This window comes from Mauremys reevesii, linkage group 3 (genome assembly GCF_016161935.1).
Source record: "Mauremys reevesii isolate NIE-2019 linkage group 3, ASM1616193v1, whole genome shotgun sequence".
Classification (NCBI taxonomy): Eukaryota; Metazoa; Chordata; order Testudines; family Geoemydidae; genus Mauremys; species Mauremys reevesii.
In genome coordinates, this window is record NC_052625.1 from 98,272,947 (window position 1) to 98,295,506 (window position 22,560).

The 22,560-nt window shown below is 40.4% G+C and overlaps 1 protein-coding gene across 4 annotated transcripts in view; it reads right to left on the bottom strand.

Moving 5' to 3' along the window:
• Positions 1 to 1,881: 1,881 nt before the first annotated feature.
• Positions 1,882 to 22,560, bottom strand: part of PLEKHG1 (pleckstrin homology and RhoGEF domain containing G1) — a 228,882-nt gene continuing 208,203 nt past the window's right edge. For all 4 annotated transcript variants that reach the window (XM_039530890.1, XM_039530889.1, XM_039530891.1 and 1 more), the window contains exons 13-19: positions 21,340 to 21,435; positions 18,849 to 18,887; positions 16,908 to 16,930; positions 15,406 to 15,624; positions 13,513 to 13,629; positions 10,556 to 12,242; positions 1,882 to 8,211 (exon numbers count right to left, since the gene is read on the bottom strand). In XM_039530890.1, the coding sequence (XP_039386824.1) occupies positions 7,112 to 8,211; positions 10,556 to 12,242; positions 13,513 to 13,629; positions 15,406 to 15,624; positions 16,908 to 16,930; positions 18,849 to 18,887; positions 21,340 to 21,435 (3,281 nt within the window). In that variant the 3' untranslated portion in view covers positions 1,882 to 7,111. The remainder of the gene's footprint in view (positions 8,212 to 10,555; positions 12,243 to 13,512; positions 13,630 to 15,405; positions 15,625 to 16,907; positions 16,931 to 18,848; positions 18,888 to 21,339; positions 21,436 to 22,560) is intronic.

The window sequence follows — 22,560 nt, forward strand, 5'->3', positions numbered from 1 at the left end:
TCTCAGGTACATCTAGGGAAAGACTGACAAATACTGCACCAAGCCTCAACATGAGCCTCTCCCATGCAGTAGAGATAGCATTGCTGGTCATTACTGACTGAGAAGGATCGCAGGGAGGAGATGCAGAGTTTGAAGATCAGAGCTTTGGGCATAGTCTGCTACCTAAATGGGGTACAGGGGTGCGGTGTGGGGGGGACTCCCATAGCCTAATATTCTAAAACTATCAACACTTCTAGATCTGCATGTTATTAAAGCTTCTAAAACTATGAACTATTTACAGCTAAAATAATATTGTTCTTCAGAAGAGCCAAGAACACTAAAGGTTCCAACCCGGACCATGCAGTGATGAGTGCCAATGGGAGCTGGGGGGGAAGGGGTGCCAGTGGGTGAGAGCCACCTCCACCTAGGAGCCAGACCTGCTGCTGGCCGCTTCCGGGGCACAGCATGGTCCACAGTCCCAGACCAGGCAGGAAGCCTGTCTTAGCACTCCTGCTACACCACTGACCAGCAGCTTCCCAAGGTAAGCCCTGCCCCAATCCCCTGCCCCAGCCCTAAGCCCCCCCCCCAGAGCCCATTCCTGCACCCCAAACCCCTCATCCCCATCCCCAGCCCAGAGCCCTGACCCCCTCCCACACCCCAACCCTCTGCCCCAGCCCTGAGCCCCTCTCACACCCCAAACCCCTCATCCCTAGTTAACGTTGGGTCATGGACATCAAAAATTTTCTTCAACTGGGTCACCAGAGGAAAAAAAAAGTTTGAAAACCACTGCTCTTCACAACATTTACCTAAGTTCTCCAATTGCTGGGATGAGCAAACCTTAACAAATCAGATAGGCCAAGGAGAAGATGTTCAGATCACAATTAGGTTTAAAACAGGGTTTGGGTTCTAGTCTAAAGCCAGACCAGTGTAATAAAGTGTCAGCAGTAGAGATAGAGCCCTAGACTTCTGGATCTAAAACCATGAGCCACTACTGCCTGAGGCCTTGCCTACACTGCCAGTGGCATGCAGCATGTGTGTAGCTACACCCACTGTAGTGAAAAGCCGGCTGCATCCATATTTCCGTGGAAGGCTCCAGAACAGGTGAAGCAGTGGGGAAAGACTCTGGTAGGAGGGAGCTGCTGGAGTCTTTCCCTGTGGCAGAGAAAGACTCCAGCAGCTTCCTAGGTCAAGGAAAAGCTCCAGCAGTGAGGAGCTACTGGAGCCTCTCGTTGCTGCTTTCCCCTGCCGAAACCTCTTTCTACACTGGGGAGGCAGTAGGAAACTACACTGTTAAAAATAGCGACAGACATGAGAGGCATTGCTTGGGCATGGAGAGAGATGTGTACAGTATATACCCTAAGATGCTGGCATGTCATTACTGTACTTGCCTAAGCAGTATAAAACCATCTACAATGCTATTTATACCCATGGTAGAGGGGTGTGCACTCTGCATGCCGCTGTAAGTATAAATACACTCTGAGTTAAAGAACCCATCTCGCTTTGCCAAAGCTGTAGAAAGTTCATCAACCTCTGTGTGACAGAACACGACACGAAGTACATGTTGTTTTTCGATTCAATTGGTAACATCTGATTAACTGTTCTTGCAAGTATTTGGCTGGATTTAAAGTAGAAAATGGGCCCTTTCTGGTTTTGCATCCAAACCAGAAGTAGAACTGAAAGGGAGACTTTTGATCCAGCGATTCAAATTCATCCAGACTCCCAATATCTGAAGGTGTTATATTCAAGGTTCTAGTTCTGGCCAATCTCCACAGCATTTTGGGATGGAGGTAATATACAGGCAGAGGAGTCAGTGGCTGTACATATACTGAAGGATGGAGTCCTATTACAAGATAGTATTGTCCTATAAACAGTTCATTTAAACACTGCTGTTTTGCAGACATCTTGATTTTTGCAAACAAATTTAGCATTTATTGCTTTTTTTTCTAAGCAGTACATACTTACATGTTTTTCTTAGTTTTGGCATGCTTTAAACTCAGCTTTTAAGCAAAACAAAATGGAGAAAAGCTTATCTTAAGAAGTTTTCTACATGTACATATATTTTTACATATTCTTTACAAAACAAGTAATTAAAAAGTGCAATATAAGTTCCATCTCTTATCCACAGAACAAGATATTACATATATATGCAGAAATTAAGAACTATACAGTTAAACTTGGAACAAGTAACGTCATTTTTTAACTCTTTGTCTGGTAGCATAGTGCAGGAACTACCAACAAATATAGAGGCTTAAACAATACAGAAACATATGAGAGTTTTACCAGCAATATTACAGGATTAAAATAAATTCTCTTTCAAACAAATTTGCTTTAAAAAAAAGATGGGTTTATTGCAAAGGGAGGAGACCACCATCTATGGGACAGCAACAACAGAAAGACAAATGCTACAAAACCATCAATTTTTACCACCTGTATTATAGAACTGTTGCTATGTTTATTCCATTCACATTTTTGTTGCCCTGAGGCTGCAGATAATTCACATTCTGACAATCTGACATCAGCTTTGTTCTGTTCAAAAAATGAACTTTTTAACCTTTGCTGTGAGACAACTTCTTAATTCCTCGCCCCGTCTTCTCCCCTCCTCCCCCACCAATCAAAGAAAGCTCGCACCAAGCTAATTGAGTCTGGTGGAGTGAAGTCTAATAGAGTCTGAGAAAATATGCAGAAAAATGTTTTTCTGCAGAGATATGTACAGTATCTCCAACTCCATGCATTTACCAAGTAAGTATTGAATTAAATCAATATGGATTTTTCTTGACATTATTTTCATGTCTTTGTAACATGTTTTTTGGGTGGAAATCACCATAAGAACAATTATACTGCACTTAATCCTAATGGATCAACATTTTGCAGTTGATACTGACTTTTCTTATTCCTGTTACTGGGCATTTTATTTTATTTATTTGTAAACTGTAACAGGAGCTGCCAACACAACTCAAACTTCCTACCGGTAGAGCCTAGGAAATATTTTTCTATCTTTTCAGGTCTCATTTATTCATGGAAGAGCTGAAAGCTGTTAATCTTGTTTTACCAACGAAAATGTTTCCAGTGCTTAGCCTTTAGTCAATTTCAGCTGCCTATATGCCAATAGCAAACTAAAATAATTAAAGTATCCAAAATTAAAAATCATATGAAATTGATCTCTGGAAACAGTTACACATTGTTATAACTCCCCTCCATTTTGTTCCATTGACTGCATGAGATTTCATTAACTTCTGAAGTTAAAACAGAATTTCTAGTAGTTTAGACAAATCTAGATATGCTATAGTTAACACACAAATGTTAATTTCTATTCATATTTACATTACTTTACAAGCTATATTAAATAAATATCAGCATTACTAAATTTCAGTATCTTAAATATGTACAACATTATTCCTCAACTGTGTTTTACTAAATGCAGATTCCAAAACTGTTTGAACATCCACTATAACAAAAATGACTTTGTGTATAACAAAAGTGGAACTTGTGGTACAGTGATCAAATAAATCCCCAGAGTACACATTCTTTAGCAATGCAAAGACTTGTGTAGTAGACAGTTCAAAATAATCAATAAGCAACTCCTGAAATCCGCATCTCAGCAAAACAGAAGTCATTGAATATACCCTGGCAACTGCAGATGTATCTCAGAATAACCTATACAGTAATAGTTGACAATTCTAAAATAATTAGGTGGACTACTGTGCTTTGTAATTGAGGGAAGTAATGCATTATTAGTGGAAACAGAACATTAATAAGACCATGCTTATTTTAACTTTGTATCACTTCGCCTACTTCTGAAAAATTTAAAGCACCACAAAAACAGATACAAGATATATCCATGGCTGTAGAGTACACACATTTAGGCTCTCTTTTAAGTACAATGTTTTCAAGTAATAGAATCCAAAGCTGTGCAACAAAGAAAATAAAGGGAGCTAAATAGAACCCAGTATAATATGTATCATTTGCAAAAGAATGGAATGTATTCTGAAGCGAAAAGAAAGCTGTGTTTTTGAACCATTGTTTCTAAACACAAAGAGCCAGATTCACCTCTTGTTCGTTCAGGAAGTGCAATAGCAAGGATCACACTTCTTATATAGGAGATTCACCCCCATCAGGAAGGGCAGCTTGAAGTTCAGTCAGAGGCATTAAAGGAGCATCCTACTAGCCAGACCTGCAGCAAGGATGTATTAATTAACACATCCCTCAGTCACCCTGGTCAAGCCCCTTTACTCTGCCAGCATCACGTATTTTGGGGCTGAGCAAATTTCCTGCAGGCCCCAGCACATGGAAGTTAGGGTTGCCACCTGACCAGTTTTCAACAAGCCTTGCCAGTGAAATGATTTAATGGGCTGCTCCCCCACCCTGAGGCTAAAAGGGGAGGAAATACTCAGCAGAGACTTCCCCTAGGCCTGCCTTGGAGGACTCAGCTCCCTTCCCCTTCTTCGTGGCATGCTCTGGGTCAACCAGACTCTCTAGCCTCCATCTAGATAGGAGAAAGGGGACAAGTGGGTTTGTTATTGTGGGGCCACCTTCCCTACCAGCTGCATATGGATTTCACCAGGGCCCAGAGCCACCTTCCTTCCCAGCCAGACAGGATGGGGGCAGGCCACGGGTGGAGTGCAGGGAGGGCACCTGAAAGGTGAAGGGGTGGGGGATCAGGCTGGTGGGGGCAGTGGCCAGTTTTTCTGCATCTCAGAGGTGGCAACTCTAGAGGTTGTAGATGTCTTGTTCACTACCACACCTCCATGGCAGCCTTGTCATTGCTGGGGGCTCTGAGCTAATGTCTACACTAACTTTTTCCTGCATAGGCCCTGAAGAGAATCTGATAAAGTAACATAAAAGTAGTTTGTGCTTTCCCATCAGGAGCACCTCAAAAGTGTGGGCAGATTTTTAAACATTTGTACTTCCACTGGTATTTTTTCCTCTCTGGGAAGCTCAATTTGATTCCTAATGGCTAAAGTCAGGCTGGTCTCCTTTTCCAGCTAGGGTGCCATCTCCAGGGTTTTCAGGTACGCCAACTGAACAGGAATGGTTCATTAGCATTTTTAGCCGCTTTAAAAACAAAAGCATTGCATGATTTATGTGATCAGAAAGAGAGGGAAATGGGATAAATCTTGCCAGGAAAAGAAGAGAGGAGATTAAGAGAGGAAAAAAGCTATTTTGTGTGAAGGGAGGAGTGATTGTTCTCTGAAATTGTACAAGATGACATTCATTATCTGTCCTGCTGGCATGGGAGAAAAGCTAGGAATGAATAATGAGATTTGGGAAAAATCACACCCACACACACACCCTATTTTGGAATTAGATCAAACATTGAGAATTATGCTTATAAGAGGTCAAGATGCCATCCTCATCCCCTATTTAATCACAGATATTCCATTTTGGTCTGTATGACAAATGAACATTTTCATCCCCATCACTGTATAGGTCATTTTATTTCTAAAGGTAGTGGAAAACCTGGACCAACAAAAGGTATCGGAGAATATTTTAAAGTCAGGTCTCTCTTACTGACTTGAGAGAAAGTGAGAGAGAGAAAGATCTTTCCACATTCTTCCCTGACAGAGAAGCTGATACTTTAGTGAAAAGTTTGAAAAACTCTCTCTTTAGGAAAATAATTGGCAATGCATCATACCCTCTCAATTTTTCTTCCAACTCCTTTTACTTATATGTATGTAACAGGAACTTTGGTCTTACATGACCTGTTCTCCTGTTTGTTCACAGATGGCTGCTAACCAAAAAGTAATGTCAAAAATTGAGGATTATGACTTTAATGAGAGTTGAATTAGGCCCTCAAAGTCAATGTCAACTCAACCTTAAGGTATTTCTTGCCTTAAGATGATACGAGCTAACGACTTTTGACATAAACACATTTGCTATTTTATTTTGCTTCCTTTAACTTTTCTGATATTCAAGACAGAAATGATACTACTCTTATAAAGAAAAATACAGAGGGTCTTTAAAAAAAAAGTCTTCTTAGCGGCCATACATTATTGGTAATAACGAAAGTGTATGAAGATACCACCTCATTTCTAATGTAGATAGCACAACCATTTTTATCTTTTACATTAAATTAGGTTGACAATGGACATTTTGAGAACTACAGTATGTTCAGAACTAAGAGGATCAGATTGCAAGAAGCCCCATCATTAGCATTTGGTATTTAATGACAAGACCTATAAATGTAGCCAAAGGAACCCGCCATCTTACAAATACTAGAAAAGCCAAGAGCTTTCACCTACAACTTACATTTATCTGCTGCTGATGGTCTTGTTCTTAATAGAAAGGTGTCCATGTTATAAATACCACAATCACAATAGGTATTTGCAGTCTCCACAAGCTCAAACATTGAATTGGCCTAGAAACTGAATTACCCTCTCATTTCCTAAAGCTAATAAGCTCCAGGACAGGACAGAGGCACTCTGCCAGGCTGGTACAGGGGAAGATGCCATTGCCTGTGCTTTAGCTGTTATGGAGCTATAGTAAGGATAATGTCTTCAGACCCCAGGGTTATCAATCTGGCACCATTCACAAGCAAATTTATTTAAAATGTAATAATTCTATTTTCTACAGTAGTCGTATATATTGTGTTTTATGCATTGGTCCCACAGACCTGGAGCCTGATTTTCAAAAGATCATGTGCAAAAATGTGTGTGCAACTGCACACCGAGTTTGTTGGTGCAATTCCCCCAAGTGTGCTCAGAAATCTGGTATTTGCGTAGTCAGATGGCTATATGCTCAACTCAGCACTCACATGTGCAATTACAGTAATTGTACATGCATTTTTGGACTCAGCATTGGCTACCTTCCAACAGTCTGAATACTAAGATTTCCACATGGAGAGACAGGAGAAAGAAGGGAGATGTAAAATATATGTAAAGTTAAATGAGACAGATTAGGAGAAATTAGTCTGCATTATAAAGATACAAGTAGATCTTAATCCCAGACAGTGCACACCTGGCCACTTTAACTTTCTGTACTGTAAAAAAGGTACATTGCACATCTACATTTCCTAATATTACTGTGACACAGTGCTCAATGTCTACACATTATTAAAACACAGGATGCCAGTATTGGTTGTACTAATGTATACTCTGACATGTTAAGGCAGTACAATTAGAAATTATTGAACGTGTCAAGCAAAACTACTTGAGCTAAGACACTGAAACTTTTCCCTTAAAGACTGGACAATATTCTGCTGATTAGGAGATGGAACACTCCACAGGTAGTCATTCAGTTTATCTGAATCATTGTATGCAGTCAGGTATGGGGTAAGGGCAAGTTTGCTATTCACTGGTTTTCCAGGAGTACAAGACATGCTTTTGCTACAGAGAGTCTCCGAAGAAGCAGAGTCTACATTGTTTATCTTTGGGTCTGATTTCTTTGTTTGGTTCTGGGAAGTCTCTAAGTCAGACCGCTCATCTTCAGACTTTATTTCAACATAGTCGTCATCATCCTCTTCTCCTTCTGCAGTATCTTTGAAATTAGAAAAATAGTTCTGCGTAGCTATTTGTGCATTTAGCGGCGAGTTCACTCTCAGAATTTTTTGAGAGTCTTGAAGAATCATCTCTGAACAGTTTTCAGGGAACTGCTTCATGACATCACATACTGTGAATCCTGAAGCAGCATTTGGCACAGACTCCTGGCTGTCAGATCTAAAGTTTCTATTTGAGTACAGCTGTTTCTTGTCCATTTCATTTAGATAAGTTATTGGTTCCTCAGACCGGTTGACCACAATTGAGGAGGAGGACTGTGACCTGCTGTATGCTTGTGATTTTGTATGATTTGCTTTCTTTCCTAATGAGTTATAAATGTGATCTTGGTGTAAATTCTCTTTGTTAGGCTGACTAATAATAGCACTCCACCTTTGTTCTGGGACATGCAGCTGTGTAGAAATCTGAAGGGAAGGCACTGAGCAGGCTGATGGCAATTGTCTTGGATTGCTTTTTGTACCGCTCTCTACAGAGGAGCTCTTTGACTTCAGATCTTGGACTTCGGGCCAGGGAGAGAAATCAGCTAGTTCTCCATTACTGTACGTAGAATGCAAAAGCCAATCCTCTGCCCTTAAGCATTCACTAGCTAACTGAGAATGAGAAGGAGATATTGACACTGGGGATGAATATCTTAAGGCTGATGGTTTCTGAGGAGTGGCCCAAGTATCCTTTTGCATTTTGGGTGAAGTCTCTCTAAAAACAATCTGGTCATAAAGCTGGGAATATTCAGCAATTCTGGCACCTGGAGAAGAGAAATAGTTAACTAGTCAAAATTAACAACAGTGTAAAACACAAGTTATATGAAAATTAAAGTTTCAGACAAACTAACTCTTTTAAATCTTTGTCCTTGACCATTGTAAACATCAACATTTTTCAGCCTTACAGTCCACAAAACAATGCAATTCTAGACTCCAACATTTCAGATCAGTGACATGTACACAGTCATTCATTATACTAAAACATGAAACTGACAAGAGTGAAATGTTTTGTGATAAAACAGTGAACAACCATGCACCATACATTCTGGGAATAAGATGCCAGCATCAATATGATCTGTAGTTATGAAAAGATAAATTATGTAACTGTTAAAAGCATTGCTACTGCTAAATATCAAGCAGTTCGGTTCTCTTTTTTAGTTCACCATTTCAAAGTTGCTGGAGTATTTATTTCTTCTTAAAAGAAAACTATTTCACATATATATTTTCTTCTATCTACTGATTTTGATAGTTCAGACATTCTCAGTCTTAAAAACACACAGTGTGGCAGGGATACCTCTCCTTTCATTTGCACTCATATGGATCACCTTTCATCCCATCCCTCTGGCAGCAAGTCCATACATGGAAAAGTAACATTAGGAAAGTGATATATTTTTAGCTGTATTTCAACGTGACTGAGCAGCTGGGGAAAGGAGAAGAGCCAGTACCATGTGCCTAGTCAGCCCTCCGCAGACCACCAGAAAGTGATCCATGGACCACGGTTTGAGAACCTCTATAAATAGATTAAATGACTATAACACTAGGGCATACTGGTGACATCTCCATTTGGAGGTGGAACACTGCCAGTTTTTTGCCCTGTCTTAAGTGGCTGGTTGGGAAGAATATTTCACTACAGTGCTCACCTTTGGTCACTAAAGTCTCCTCCTCCTATTGTTTCTGGGCAACAAGAGGCTGAGTCTTCTCCTACAATTGTTCATTGCTCCTGTGCTGGCTTTCATAGGCATGGAGGCAGCCTGCAACCCCTCCAACAAAGAGAGCACAGGTGCCAGGTGTGGAGGGGGACGGGGGGGGAGGAGACTCCTGCATTTGTGGAAGAAGGAAGAAGAGGAGGAAATGGAATCCATCAAAGGTGGCAGAGAAAGAAAGAGATGGGAGATGACCCCAGGGAAGGGCTGGAAATAGAGGAGAGAGGACCATGCTTCAGAAAGATGCCAGAGGTTGCAGGCCTACAGACTGCCTTTAATTCACACCAGCCAGGGTAACAGGCCACTGGGGCTCCCCCGAGAAGTTACCAAGGGAAGGGATAGCTATAGGGCACAGGGTCATGCAGTGTGCCAGGAAACTCAGATTTAATTAAACATCTGCATCTTGGGATGTTTATCCCAACTCCGAACTTTGGGGCTCTCCCACTTGCTATAGTGGCTGCAAGGTTTGCTGTTCTCACATGTTTTTCAACAGTGTAGCGTTCTGATGAAACATCACCACTGACTGATACCATGTCACACAATGCAACATAATGGAGCACAGAACATACTATTGTATTTGGTGGATATATTTTCCTGGTAAAAAATCTGATCTTTAGGAGCATCCTGAAAACTGCATCAGATATGATAAATAAGATATTTCTATTTTTTAAAATTCTATAAATACAATGAGATGCACAAACTCTGGTGACTGGGAGTTTTCTGAATCCAAGCTCTTAACTTATTTTAAAATCGTCCATGGATTTCTCACAGGAAACTTCTGTTGTTCCACCCTGCTCTGTGCAGTGCAGGTGCTCAAGAAAGGGGATAAAGACAGACTTTTTCCTTCCATGACCCCAACCCCATTCTTGCAAGCAACAAACAGGAAGTTTCTATAAAGGAGCTGGACCTGCCTTCTGTGATGGATGGTATTCTATGGCTCAAGGGGACACAGAGAAGGAGTGACTAGGCCCCCTTCTCAGCTGAAACCTGCAGAGCACCCTAAGCAAGAAAACAACTGCTTTTTATAAAAGGCCAAAGAGTGCCCAGGATCACACTTCTGTTCCCAGGCTATCCTGAACCGACCTGTCCTGTGAAAGCAAGATGGCTGACATTGCTCCATTCTTTCCTCTTCTCTTCTATCAACGAATGGCAAGATTTTGCTCTTAATATAGAATTGCATTTATATCCTTTTTGCACTAAAGTTACATAAAGAACTCAATTTAATCTCAGTGGTAACACATTAAAGGTAATACAGTCATCATCATCCAACTGGTGGATCAAGAGGTGACCAGGGTTATAGCATTTTAAATCAATACATAAATTTCACCAAAAAGTTATTAAAGAAATCTATTGGGTGAGGAGGGGGCGGGGAGAGAGATTGAGAAGGACAATATTTTTAACATACCAATGGCAGGACCACCTTGTTTCTTCTCCTCCAAAATGGCTGCAAGATCTTTGTGCCTCAGTTTCTGTTGCTGGCTGGATGGCTGTTCCTGCTCTGGACTTTTTACCTTCAAAAGTTGATTGGCCTTCTTAATTTTTTGACTGTATTGCCTTGCCATCATAAAGACTCTGTTTTTTGTTTTATCCACAATATCCATTTCATGGTCAGTGCTCTCTGTATGTGGATTGGATAGAATACTATTGGCAGATTCATAAGGGCTGTCTATAAAAGGCAATTCACTGGAGAAGGAAGATCTGTTAAGACTCAGAAATGAATTATCTTTAGATGATGTTGCTTCATCAAATCTGAGACTGGCCTCACTTAATCTGGCTACCCTGTGTTTCAAAGTTTTAGGGAAAACAGGCCTTTCTGGCAATGAGTGTGTGGAAAGTGAATATTCCACATCTTTACTCAGTTCAGGAGTACTTCCAACATGGAGTCTTTCCTGCATATCATCTTTACAAACAGGAAAGGCTGCCAGGACGTGGTCTCTTGTCTTTTCTTCATTCTTCTTGATGTAATTCTCCAGGTCATTCCAGATCTCATCTACTTCTTCAGATAGTTTATCAGCTGCAGACTTGTGGGAGAGTGAATCAGAGTTGGAGGAGCTATCTACTAAGCTCAAATAGTCATTATCTAAAGGAACATGATGATATGGACTTTCATCTTCACTGAACTGGAGACTCTCTTCAGAAACAAACTGCCTTAGATTATCACAACATGCAAAGTCTGTTTCCAGGCCCAAAAAACTCCTCCTTTTAGAACATTTAAGACGGTTGCATTTGAAATTCAAGAGTGGTGGTTCTGGAAGCACTATGGTGTCATAGATGTTCTCCTCAACAATCCTGAGCTCATGTGAACTTAAAGTTGGTGCCTCTCTTCTGAGTAGGATTTCATCTTTACTAGCAAGAATGGAGGTCCTATTTTGATTTGCCTGCCTTTTTTCAGAGGCTGCTTCCACCAAGCTGCTTTTGTTTTGGCTTTTGTGGAGAGAGTCTCTAGCAGATCTTTGGGGACCATGACCAGACTCTTTCCTTCTAGTCAGACCCATCAGTTTTAAATCTTCATAACTTATATTATCATAGACATGCTCTATATCATCAATGGTCAGCTCTTCTGAAGATTCTGGGTAAGGACTGATATTGCCCACATCAGTTCTAGAACTACTTTTCACTTCCCTTCGGGAACTGTGCTGGACAAAGTCATTGCCTCTATGTCTTGCATTATTTGGGCAAGAGTTACTTTCTCCAGCACTACTGGCCCGTCTAACAATTCTATGATGACTGGAGCCGGAGATCTCGTTTTGATTAATTAATCCCACATGCCAACTGCATGGACGACCTGAAGTGCCCCTCTCTTCACACACAATTGAACTTGAATTGGATGTAGATACTGATGGTACAAACATCTGATAATCATCTTCATCATCTTCATTCTCCTGAGGTGGCCGTCTACTGGGAAACAAGGCTTGTCTGATCTGATGGTCAGTCCAGATGTTTCTCACAGTGGTAGTTCCCGCCAGGATATCCATGATTAGTGAGTTGTTCTGTGGTGCGCTAAACTGTCTAGATGGCTGCCTAGCAGAACAGGAAAAGGAAAGGTCTGTATTCACCTGGGTAGATTCTTCATCTGAAGGATCTTTGGAGCTCTGTGGAGATTTGAAATACAGTTTTGTTAGTCTCTCTCTCTCTGCAGTAATGTCCTTGATACTGAGGACTATAACCTTGACCCTAATGCTGTGCCATGTGGAGCTTAGCAGAGGAATGTAGAACGATCTTGCACCATTGTTTCAGAATCCTTATCACCCCTTGCAAACTGAAGTGGATATGTAAAACTTTGCCACCACCCCCAATCTTTTCCACCATCTAGCAGTTGAATATATAGGTATGACTCTTCCCCCCTACATATAGGAGGACTACAATGGGGTGGCAATAAGCAGGTAAGACTGATCCTGTTAGTCATCTTTTCCCCTAAGCAATATGTATTGGGGTCCCCTAAGTTCACATCACAGGGCATAGCCTTGAATATATATAATATATAATATAAGTTAATCACAGTTCACTACAGAAGGCAAACTTTTTTTCCTTGAATACTTTCATCATTTTATGACTCTTCTCTGGATTCTTTCCAAAATATCAATGACTTCATTTTTAAAAGGTGGCCAAAACTTTGCAAAGTATTCCAAGGATGTTCTAAAGCTGCATGGGCTTGATCCTACATGTTACTTAATACCCTGACAGATGCTACACACCCTAAGCTCCCACTGACTTTATGCTTGAAGAATTAAGAATATACTTTAGTGCTTTGCTGAATCAGGCCTTTCATGGGAGCTTGATGCTCATTACCTTGCAGGATTGAGTCCTTTAAGAGCAAGTACAGTATTATCTACCAGGTGTTCAGCCTCCCAATATTACATCAAGCTATTTTGTAATAGCATCAGATTAGTGGGTGTTTCTAGTAATCATCATAATCAGATAGAAGATTCTGCACTAAGATGTTTAGTGGTTTTTTTTAGACAATATGATTAAAATTTAAATTAAATAACGTAAAACTGTAGTGCATACAAAATAGCATTTTGGAGTGACAACTTTATTAGTGTTCCTTTACATTAAAACTAAGTAAACGTTCATTTGCTTTTAAGATCACATATTGTGAAATACCTGCGGAGACAGATGTCTAATTGCAGTTTGTTGGATTCATTATTTTTACAGAGTTTACTTCTTACTCTTTTAAAGTTTATTTAAGCTTTAGGGAAAGAATTTCTGAGCGTAAGACATTACTTAGCTATCATGGCAATTTTATTTTTATCTACATGTGTCCATTTAGAAAGATACATATAGATGCCTATGACATAGCTATGCTATACAGAGATGTAACAAAATAAGAGAATCAGGCCTGACACATTTCGTTTTAAATACCTGCATTTCACATTTGTTGAGATTAACACTTCTTCGTTTTTCGACATTTTCAGCAGCTTGGCTATTAAGTCTTTTTCTACCTCCTTTTGGTTTTTGCTGTGAATTTTTTTGTGCGCCCTGTGATTAAAAAAAAAGTATATATTATGATCTACAGTTCTTTGAACAGCAGAGTATTTAGTCACAGCCAAATCTGGGAAATGCCAGAGTTCAACATGAAGCAACTAAATCAGAATTTGCAGTGGAAGAGACATTTTCTTGTGCTATCCCTTTTGTGTTGCTAGATATCAGAGACCACATTCATTGCAGGATGTTACTTGCCTCCAGAATTCACAGTAAAATTCTCAGAGCAATGCAGTTTACCATGGCATGGCAGGCATCAGGCTTAGGGAGGAGTTTTCAGACTCTTTTATACCACGTCCTTACTAGAGCACCCCTTGCAAAACAAACACCACTCAGCATTAGTTTCCTAGCTGCTCTTCCACTGCTCCACTCAGTCTCCAGCACCTTTCTGGGTTGTAGAACTTAGCCCTTTAGCTAGGTCGCTTATAGATCTATCCCTGCTGGGCACTCAAAGTCCAAAACAAATACGAAATAAACTCTTTCCTTTCTTCCAGAAGATCCACCAGTCCTCCCTAGCCCCTGGTCCTAGCCAACCTTCTCTCTGAGGCCTGGTCTACACTAGGAGGGGGGATCAATCTAAGTTACGCAACTTCAGCTACATGAATAATGTAGCTGACGTCGACGTACTTAGACCTACTCACTGCGGTGAGTCGATGGCTGCCATTCCTCCGTTGACTCCACCTGCACCTCTCATGGCGATGGAGTAGAGGAGTCGATGGGAGAGCGCTCAGGGATTGATTTATCGCGTCTAGACTAGACGCGATAAATTGACCCCCGCTGGATTGATCGCTGCCCGCCGATCCGGCGGGTAGTATAGACATACCCTGACAGTGAGAGCCTTATGTCCACTCTCTCTCTCTCTCTGCCTGCTCCTTCCAAGCCTTTCCATGGAAACCTGCCTCCAGCTCCAGGTGGCTCAGTTTGGGCTAACTGGGCCTTCAGCAGCCCATTAACCCCTTCCTCCCATGCATGGGGGCTTGTGTGCCCCATTGCAAACTTCTTTATGTAATTATGAGTAGCTCAATTTAAAACCATGAGCACCTAGATGTATCTCCAAATCACATATCTGGCCACTCAAATTGGTATTTAGGACTATTGGATAGGTATTTATGTTCCCTAGCATAAATTAGAGCAACCAAGTGTGGGATTTGGACACCTTGTTAATATGTCCACATTTAAAAACTGGGGCCTACAGTCATTCAGAACAGCTGCACATGCATGAAGATATCCTGTAGAGTGGAAAGGGTACCATCTGTACAATGAACGTAATGGTAGCCAATCACCTTCTTTAACAGTATAAGTTACGCTCATACAGTGACAAGTACCAGAGCAAGACGACGACAGTTCTGTACAATGAGTAAAAATAGCAACATTTACATCAAAGGCAATCTGGAGGAGTAGAAAAGACTGAGTAAAAACAAATGCTTTCTGTAGGTGTAAGTGCCCTGGTCCTCTGCACAGGGGTGAATTTCACCCCCAGAACGTAGTCCAGAAAGAACTCAGTTCCTTCCTCTCTTGGATTGCAACAAAGGATTGATGATGTCTAAATGCAAATACTTATTTTGGATGTTGCTATCATTATGGTTACAGTGTTCCAAAATTGAAACTCCTAAAACTCTACCACCAAAGCTCAATGAATATTTGGGATACATCCCATGGCTTAAGGAACAATACTTAGAAGCAGCAGCAGTTATAAGCAATACATCTGCACCTTTAAATGGGAATTAGTACATTTACTCTGCCACCTCTCCCCCCCAGAAAGCAAGAGATTACCTGTTCACACTCTTCCTCATCATCAGCATCTATCTGTTCTGTAGCACATGGGTGGAGATTTTCATCTTGATCACTGCTGTAGGCTGGTTCAATGGACCCTTGAAATTCATTCACAAGCCCACTGAGATTCAATGAACCTTTTTTCCTAGAACTGAGCAGGGCTTCACTTGATCCCAGTTTGGCAGCCTGAGAAAGCAGGGCTCCTTCAATACTGCTCCGCTTTATAATAAAAAAAACAAAAACAAAAAACTAATTTAAGTATCCCCTTTATGTTGTATATTTTAACATGCCATAATCAACATTTATTTATGCTGCAAGAGAAAAATCACAAAGCCCCAAAATACAACATATGTTTTTGCTGCATTCATCTGTACCTTAGGCTAGGTCTACACAGGGCAGGTCGACCTAAGATACGCAACTGCGTAGCTGACGTCGGCGTATCTTAGGTCAATTTACCTGGCCATGAGGACAGCGGCGAGTTGACCACTGCCGCTCCCCTGTCGACTCTGCTTCTGCCTCTCGCCATGGTGGAGTTCCGGAGGCGACGGCAGAGTGATCGGGGATCGATTTTATCACGTCAGATGCGATAAAATCGATCCCCGATAGATCAATCACTACCCACCAAATCGGCGGGTAGTGTAGTCGTACCCTGAGTGAAACATCAAAGAAAAGAACTTGAATTGATCACTAAACTTTCCACAAGTGATATATAGGAATCATATGATATACTCTATAAAAGGACTGTGGAAAAATGACATAATGGTGTTTGATGCGACTGTGTCACAGTGATGGCAGATAAAATGTGCACCATTTGTATGTAAAAATATTCTTTCCCTTAAGTGTCAGCCCTGCTAACTCAGCCTAAGATCTGAAACTCAAGATGAGTCTTTCCTGCTTCAATTAGAATGTAATTAACAATTCTTATTGCAAATGGACAGTTTTCTGGCTTGTTGAGTTTGCTCCTCCATATTGACTCTGCAGGGCTAACAGGAGTAATGTGTATTACAAGCTTATTTTTGCCAGAAATGCAACATGTGACTCGAAATGCATACAAGTAACAGAACTGCCAAAAAAAAAAAAAAGCCATCTTTGCATAGCACTTTAGTTAGGGTGATCAGACAGCAAATGTGAAAAATCAGGACAGGGGGTAGGGAGCCTATAGGAGCCTATATAAGAAAAAGACCCCAAAATTGGGACATCTGGTCACCCTAACTTTAGTTATCCTAACTGCATTTTTTAAAGTATTTTTACATTATAGATTTATTGCACTGTATCATGAAATCTAGGCATGCAGACATGTATTAATCAAGTTCTATTTATTAGGTATCACTGAAATAAAATGTGTACTTCTTTATAATGTTATTGGAGAGTCTCTGAAACGTATTGTTCTTGTATCCTATTTAAAACCAATAAAACACAATACATTCTGAAAGTATTCTGGATTCAAACAACCCCATGTACTATTTGAATCTACTGAGATATGGAATACAAAAAGGACTTACCTTGTGCATCTCTGGACTTATTTCTGAAAATATATATAAAAATATGTACAGCTTGATAAATAATCATAGAAGGGTCAGTTTGTGCCACTTTATTAATGTTACATTAATATTTCAAGGCTGAATCTTGTTGGCTAAGATTTAGATTTAGAATTCTAAGATTTAGAATTAATTTGCTTTGTGCTAAAGCCTTACTTTCCCCATAAACAGAATTAAATAAATAAGTGCAGTTAAAAATAGTCATTTTATTGTTGCCCCTTGTTGACCTGAATGGCAGTCAAAGTCTGGGGCCCTGGGGATGTTCCAGCTGGAAACAGAAACTGATGGAGTCTGGTATGTTCTTTGATGTTATCTTTATTTGCAAGGAATGTACAAAGTCCTATTTCTCCAAATGCAGGAGGAACCAAGAGTAGCTAGCATCTTCAGCCAACAACAAACCCAAAGCTCTCTAGCTTCCCCCCCCCGCCCACAGTCATACACCATGCTCAGAAGCTACTGTTGGCCCTCTTGCTGCGGCCTCTCCCTCTGTTCTGTGTATTCTCATTTTCTGTGTGTTCCGCCTCCAACCCACCCACCTCTAACACAAATCAACACTCAGCAAAATTCCTCTGCCCACTCAGTCCAGAAACTCCTGGGCAGGTTCACAAACCATTTTGTCTTAGGGGGTGTTGGGGTGGGGGGGCTTGTCGTTAATGTATCCTGACAGTGATGTTTACTGAAGGGCATATTCACACCCTGTCTCCAAGAGGGTATGAACTATGAATAACTGTGTGTATATGGGACTATTTACTTGCTTCAGTGTTTGCAGGATCAGGCCTAAACATGGACATTCAAAGGTAAGGATAATACCCTAACTCATTTTGCTTTCTCTGCATTGCAATTTTCTCAAGGCTGAGGTTGCATACTATGGGCGCAAGATAGTCAGCTGATGTAAATCAGTGCAACTCCATTACCTTTAACTACATCAGTTTATAAAAGTTGAGGGTCCAGCTCTACATGTGCTGCAAACTAAGCAGCACATGTAGAGTCATAGTCATTTTATTGTTGCCCCTTGTTGACCTGAATGGCAGTCAAAGTCTGGGGCCCTGGGGATGTTCCAGCTGGAAACAGAAACTGATGGAGTCTGGTATGTTCTTTGATGTTATCTTTATTTGCAAGGAATGTACAAAGTCCTATTTCTCCAAACGCAGGAGGAACCAAGAGTAGCTAGCATCTTCAGCCAACAACAAACCCAAAGCTCTCTAGCTTCCCCCCCGCCCACAGTCATACACCATGCCCACCATACTGTTGGCCCTCTTGCTGCGGCCTCTCCCTCTGTTCTGTGTATTCTCATTTTCTGTGTGTTCTGCCTCCAACCCACCCACCTCTAACACAAATCAACACTCAGCAAAATTCCTCTGCCCACTCAGTCCAGAAACTCCTGGGCAGGTTCACAAACCATTTTGTCTTAGGGGGTGTTGGGGTGGGGGGGCTTGTCGTTAATGTATCCTGACAGTGATGTTTACTGAAGGGCATATTCACACCCTGTCTCCAAGAGGGTATGAACTATGAATAACTGTGTGTATATGGGACTATTTACTTGCTTCAGTGTTTGCAGGATCAGGCCTAAACATGGACATTCAAAGGTAAGGATAATACCCTAACTCATTTTGCTTTCTCTGCATTGCAATTTTCTCAAGGCTGAGGTTGCATACTATGGGCGCAAGATAGTCAGCTGATGTAAATCAGTGCAACTCCATTACCTTTAACTACATCAGTTTATAAAAGTTGAGGGTCCAGCTCTACATGTGCTGCAAACTAAGCACAATGGGAAGAGTCATGAAGAAGATGATAGCACATCTTTGAATTCCATTATGTTGGTTTACCTAATTTATGGTATGTACTGCTTAGAGTGTTGATATTTTATTGTTAATAGCATATACTATTAGATACAACATAACTTACCGCTTGGCTTCATAACTTTATGGACTCTAGACGAAGGTTCTGAAAAGGATAAACATAGTTAACTACAGTGTTCCAAAGAAAGCTACTGGTATCTTGGCCAACATTTTAAAAAATGAATGCCAAAATTTAAGCTCTTGAGTCCATACATAGGGACCTTGGGTTGGATAATGGGACTTGTGCTCCTAAATCACGTAGGTGATTTTGAAAATCCTATCCCTTAGTAACTAGCTTGGTTTGCATAAGTACTGAGCACACAACTGAAGTCAATGTATGTGTTTGAAATTGGTGGGAGTTGCTTAGCATTTCTGAAAAATCAAGCTACTTGTTTAGCCTAAATTTGTACTTAGGAGCCTAATTTGAGGCCTCCACTTTTGAAAATCTGTCTAAATTGCTGGAGATTTACTGCTCTATTAGAAACATTTGGTGAGATTTGTAGTTTAGTATTGGTTGAAAGTATAAGTTGAGTGTTCCAAACAGGACCATTCAGTTAATATTTCACATTGTCAATGTAATTTTACACCTTGGAAACATTATGTATAGAGATTCTGCTTGAAAAACAATTGAAAACCTTTAATGGCTTGATTGTTTCTCAGTGGTAAATGTTGCTTTATGTTAAGTCACTACATCAATACTCTTGCAAACTATACTTAAATGACTTGGTATAAACCGAATATTACATTTCTCTGATCTAATTGATCACTGTCTCTTAATATTTCATTAAGTAGTTGAAGATGGACATCATAAAAAGTTGGGATTCAAAACTGGTCAAACTATGTAAACATTTCAACCGCAGGAAGAAAAACAGTAAATAACCAGCAAAGGTTATTAGAGATGATAAAAAAGATATTGTATTACTCTAACCAACAGTACCATTTATCAAATCTCTACCCTTCAGAAGGCTCATAGGATTCTGATTTTAAAAAAGGCTTCATGTAATTAAGGTAAAAACATGTTCCGTGGTATTAATTATTCACCTTTAAAAAAAATAAGCATGTCAGTGCTACATAAAAGTACTTGGCTTTCTTATATATCCATAAATAAATACACACCCACAAACATCCATTGTTTTAAAAAGTGTGCAGTTTGGATTTTATGCTAACATAATAAAATCAAATGGCACATATACCACAAAACTATTGAAACAACCTGTTAAGAGATGCCTGTATTTTTTCTCTACCCAATCCATGAGTGATTTACTATGGCTTTAAAATCTCACTTTGCCATGACACAAAATATGCAGCTTCATTTGAAGCCCTCTGTCACCTCACAAAAAAAAAACTTAGCTGTAAGTAATGTGTCTCTCTCTCTTTCACTCACATACACCCAACCCTCAAGAGGACCATCTATCACTTTCAAATATACTAGGCAATGAAAAGGCTCAAGTTCAATTTTTTTTTATTTAAATTTTATTTTAGTTTAGTTTTCGGCACATTGCTACATTTCTACTATATTCAGTAGATAGAAATAATATTGTGTCTTTCTATAGTACCTTCTAAGAATCTCAAGTTACCTCTCAAACACTAATTAACTTTTACAATATCTCTGTGAAATAAGCAATATGAAACCCCACTGTATGAACTGTATGAGATTAAGTGACAAACTTAAGGTTACTATGGTACAGTCAGGAATGGAACCAGGTCTTCTGGTTCCCAGTCTTGTGTCTTATAAACCACAGAACATTCTCCTCATCATTCTCCAAAAACATCTTAAACTAGGCTAGTAGCTTGTGAGGAAAGACAAAACAAAAAACAAAAACACACACACCTTATTATGTGTTTGAGTGTATGTGTACTGAGTTTATGTTTATGTGTTTTGAGTCTGAAAGAGAAAAACTGATAAGTAGAACTGGACATTTTCCAATGGGCCGTTTTTCTGTCAGAAAATGCCATTTGTACCATTCAGTGGGACTGTCCAATTACTACAGAAACAAGGAAGGTTTTGCCATGGAAACCAGCCGGCCAGCTTGCCTGCCTAGCTCCACAGGAGCCTGGGTTCTCAACTCCTCAGCAGCCAGCCAGCCTCCTGGTTCCTCCTCAGTAGCATGCCCCCTGCTGTTGTTAGCCCAGGAGTAGCACTGCTGGACAGGGACCTGGAACAGGTAGCAGCAGCACCGGTATTTTTCCATCATGGAATATTCCCTTTTGCCAGAAATTCTGAGATTTGAGGTTTTGTTCTGATTCAGAATGAAACAATCTCCAAAACTCAGAATTTCTGATGTGATGGATGGTCTTTTCTGGTGAGCTCTACTGATAATTTTATTTCAATAGGGAGAATTTTAGATTAGGAGCTACCTACTGATTGCAAACAAACATGACAATCTGGGGGGGCAATACATTTCAGTTTTAAAACAGCAATCAGTGGAGGGCATTTTCTTTTCACATAATGCCTCTTACAGTAACTCAATCTTTGCCCCCTTCCACGCTATGTATAATTTGAAAAAATTTCAATACATTTTCCTTTAGCTTTCTTTGACAGTACACATTTTAATCACCTGACTTCCTTCTCACCCTCCGTGGGGTAAGACCTTCTTTAGAATTATATGATGCTTTCATTTCTCCCTCCGGTGTATAGTGGAATCCTGGATGATCTATAAAACAATCAGAGGCATCAAAAATGTTACATATTATTTGATGTGTCACATCAGCACTTCTGGGAAGGGTTTACCTTCCTTTTGCGTCTTATATTGTGGAACATACTTTGTCAGAGCTGGACAACTAATAACTGATATTGGTAATTGTTGTAGTGTTGTCAATGAGCTACTGAAAAAACATTATATATTTAATACCACTTTACCAATGGATTGCTAACACAGCAATATTGTTGCACAATGACTGCGTCTAACTTAATCTGGATGTGTGTACTACAGTCACAGTCAGTGACCTCCTGTCCCATTTCCCACAAAAAAAATATGAGTCTGTTCTGCTCCAAGGCTTATTGGGCATTTAACTGTATTGTGTTTAAATCTATAACTGGAGTGAATTTTACTAACTTACCAGAGATTTCTAACAACATAGGGGACAGGGAGAGCTGGTCAGAACATATCATTAGTAAAAGCAGAAAGTGAGAGAGAGAAAAAAAGACAGGGTAAGGTGGGGGTTGGGCTCATCTTAAATGTTAGGTAATGTTAGCCTTAGATATTGCTAACTCTGATGGACACATGCATGCACACACACCCCTCAAAAATATTCATGGGAGAGAACTCTGGAGGAAAGGAAAATCTGTCAGGGTCCCATTATGGGGTTTTCTTGGGGTGGTTCTTTGGGTGCTATTGCCTCCTGTGGAATACCCTGCAATTCTACTCTCATATCTTCCTAGATTGCAAGAGGGGAAAGCCATCCATGAGGAAGCCTTTTGCCTCCCTGGTGGCTCTGTCTGGATTCCAGACTTCTATATTACCAGAGAATCCCTAGTTGGCAGCTCCCCCATGATGCCTGCTTTCCTAGGTTTGCCAGCATGCAGAATAGACAAAGAGAAGTGTTAAAGCCTCAAACTGCATCTAACTTATTCTCAGCTTTTCAATGGGTCCTGGCCAGGAGGAGATAATATTGCAGAGGCAGCTGACCAACCACACCAGGTCCCTGTTCAGAATAAGTGCCAGATGGAATGGTCTATCAGTGGTCTGATCTAATCTTCCCGTTTACTATCAGCCACATCCTGTTGGTTGCTGAGTGACCTCAACTCCCACTGATCTACACAGGATCAAGCCTTATTT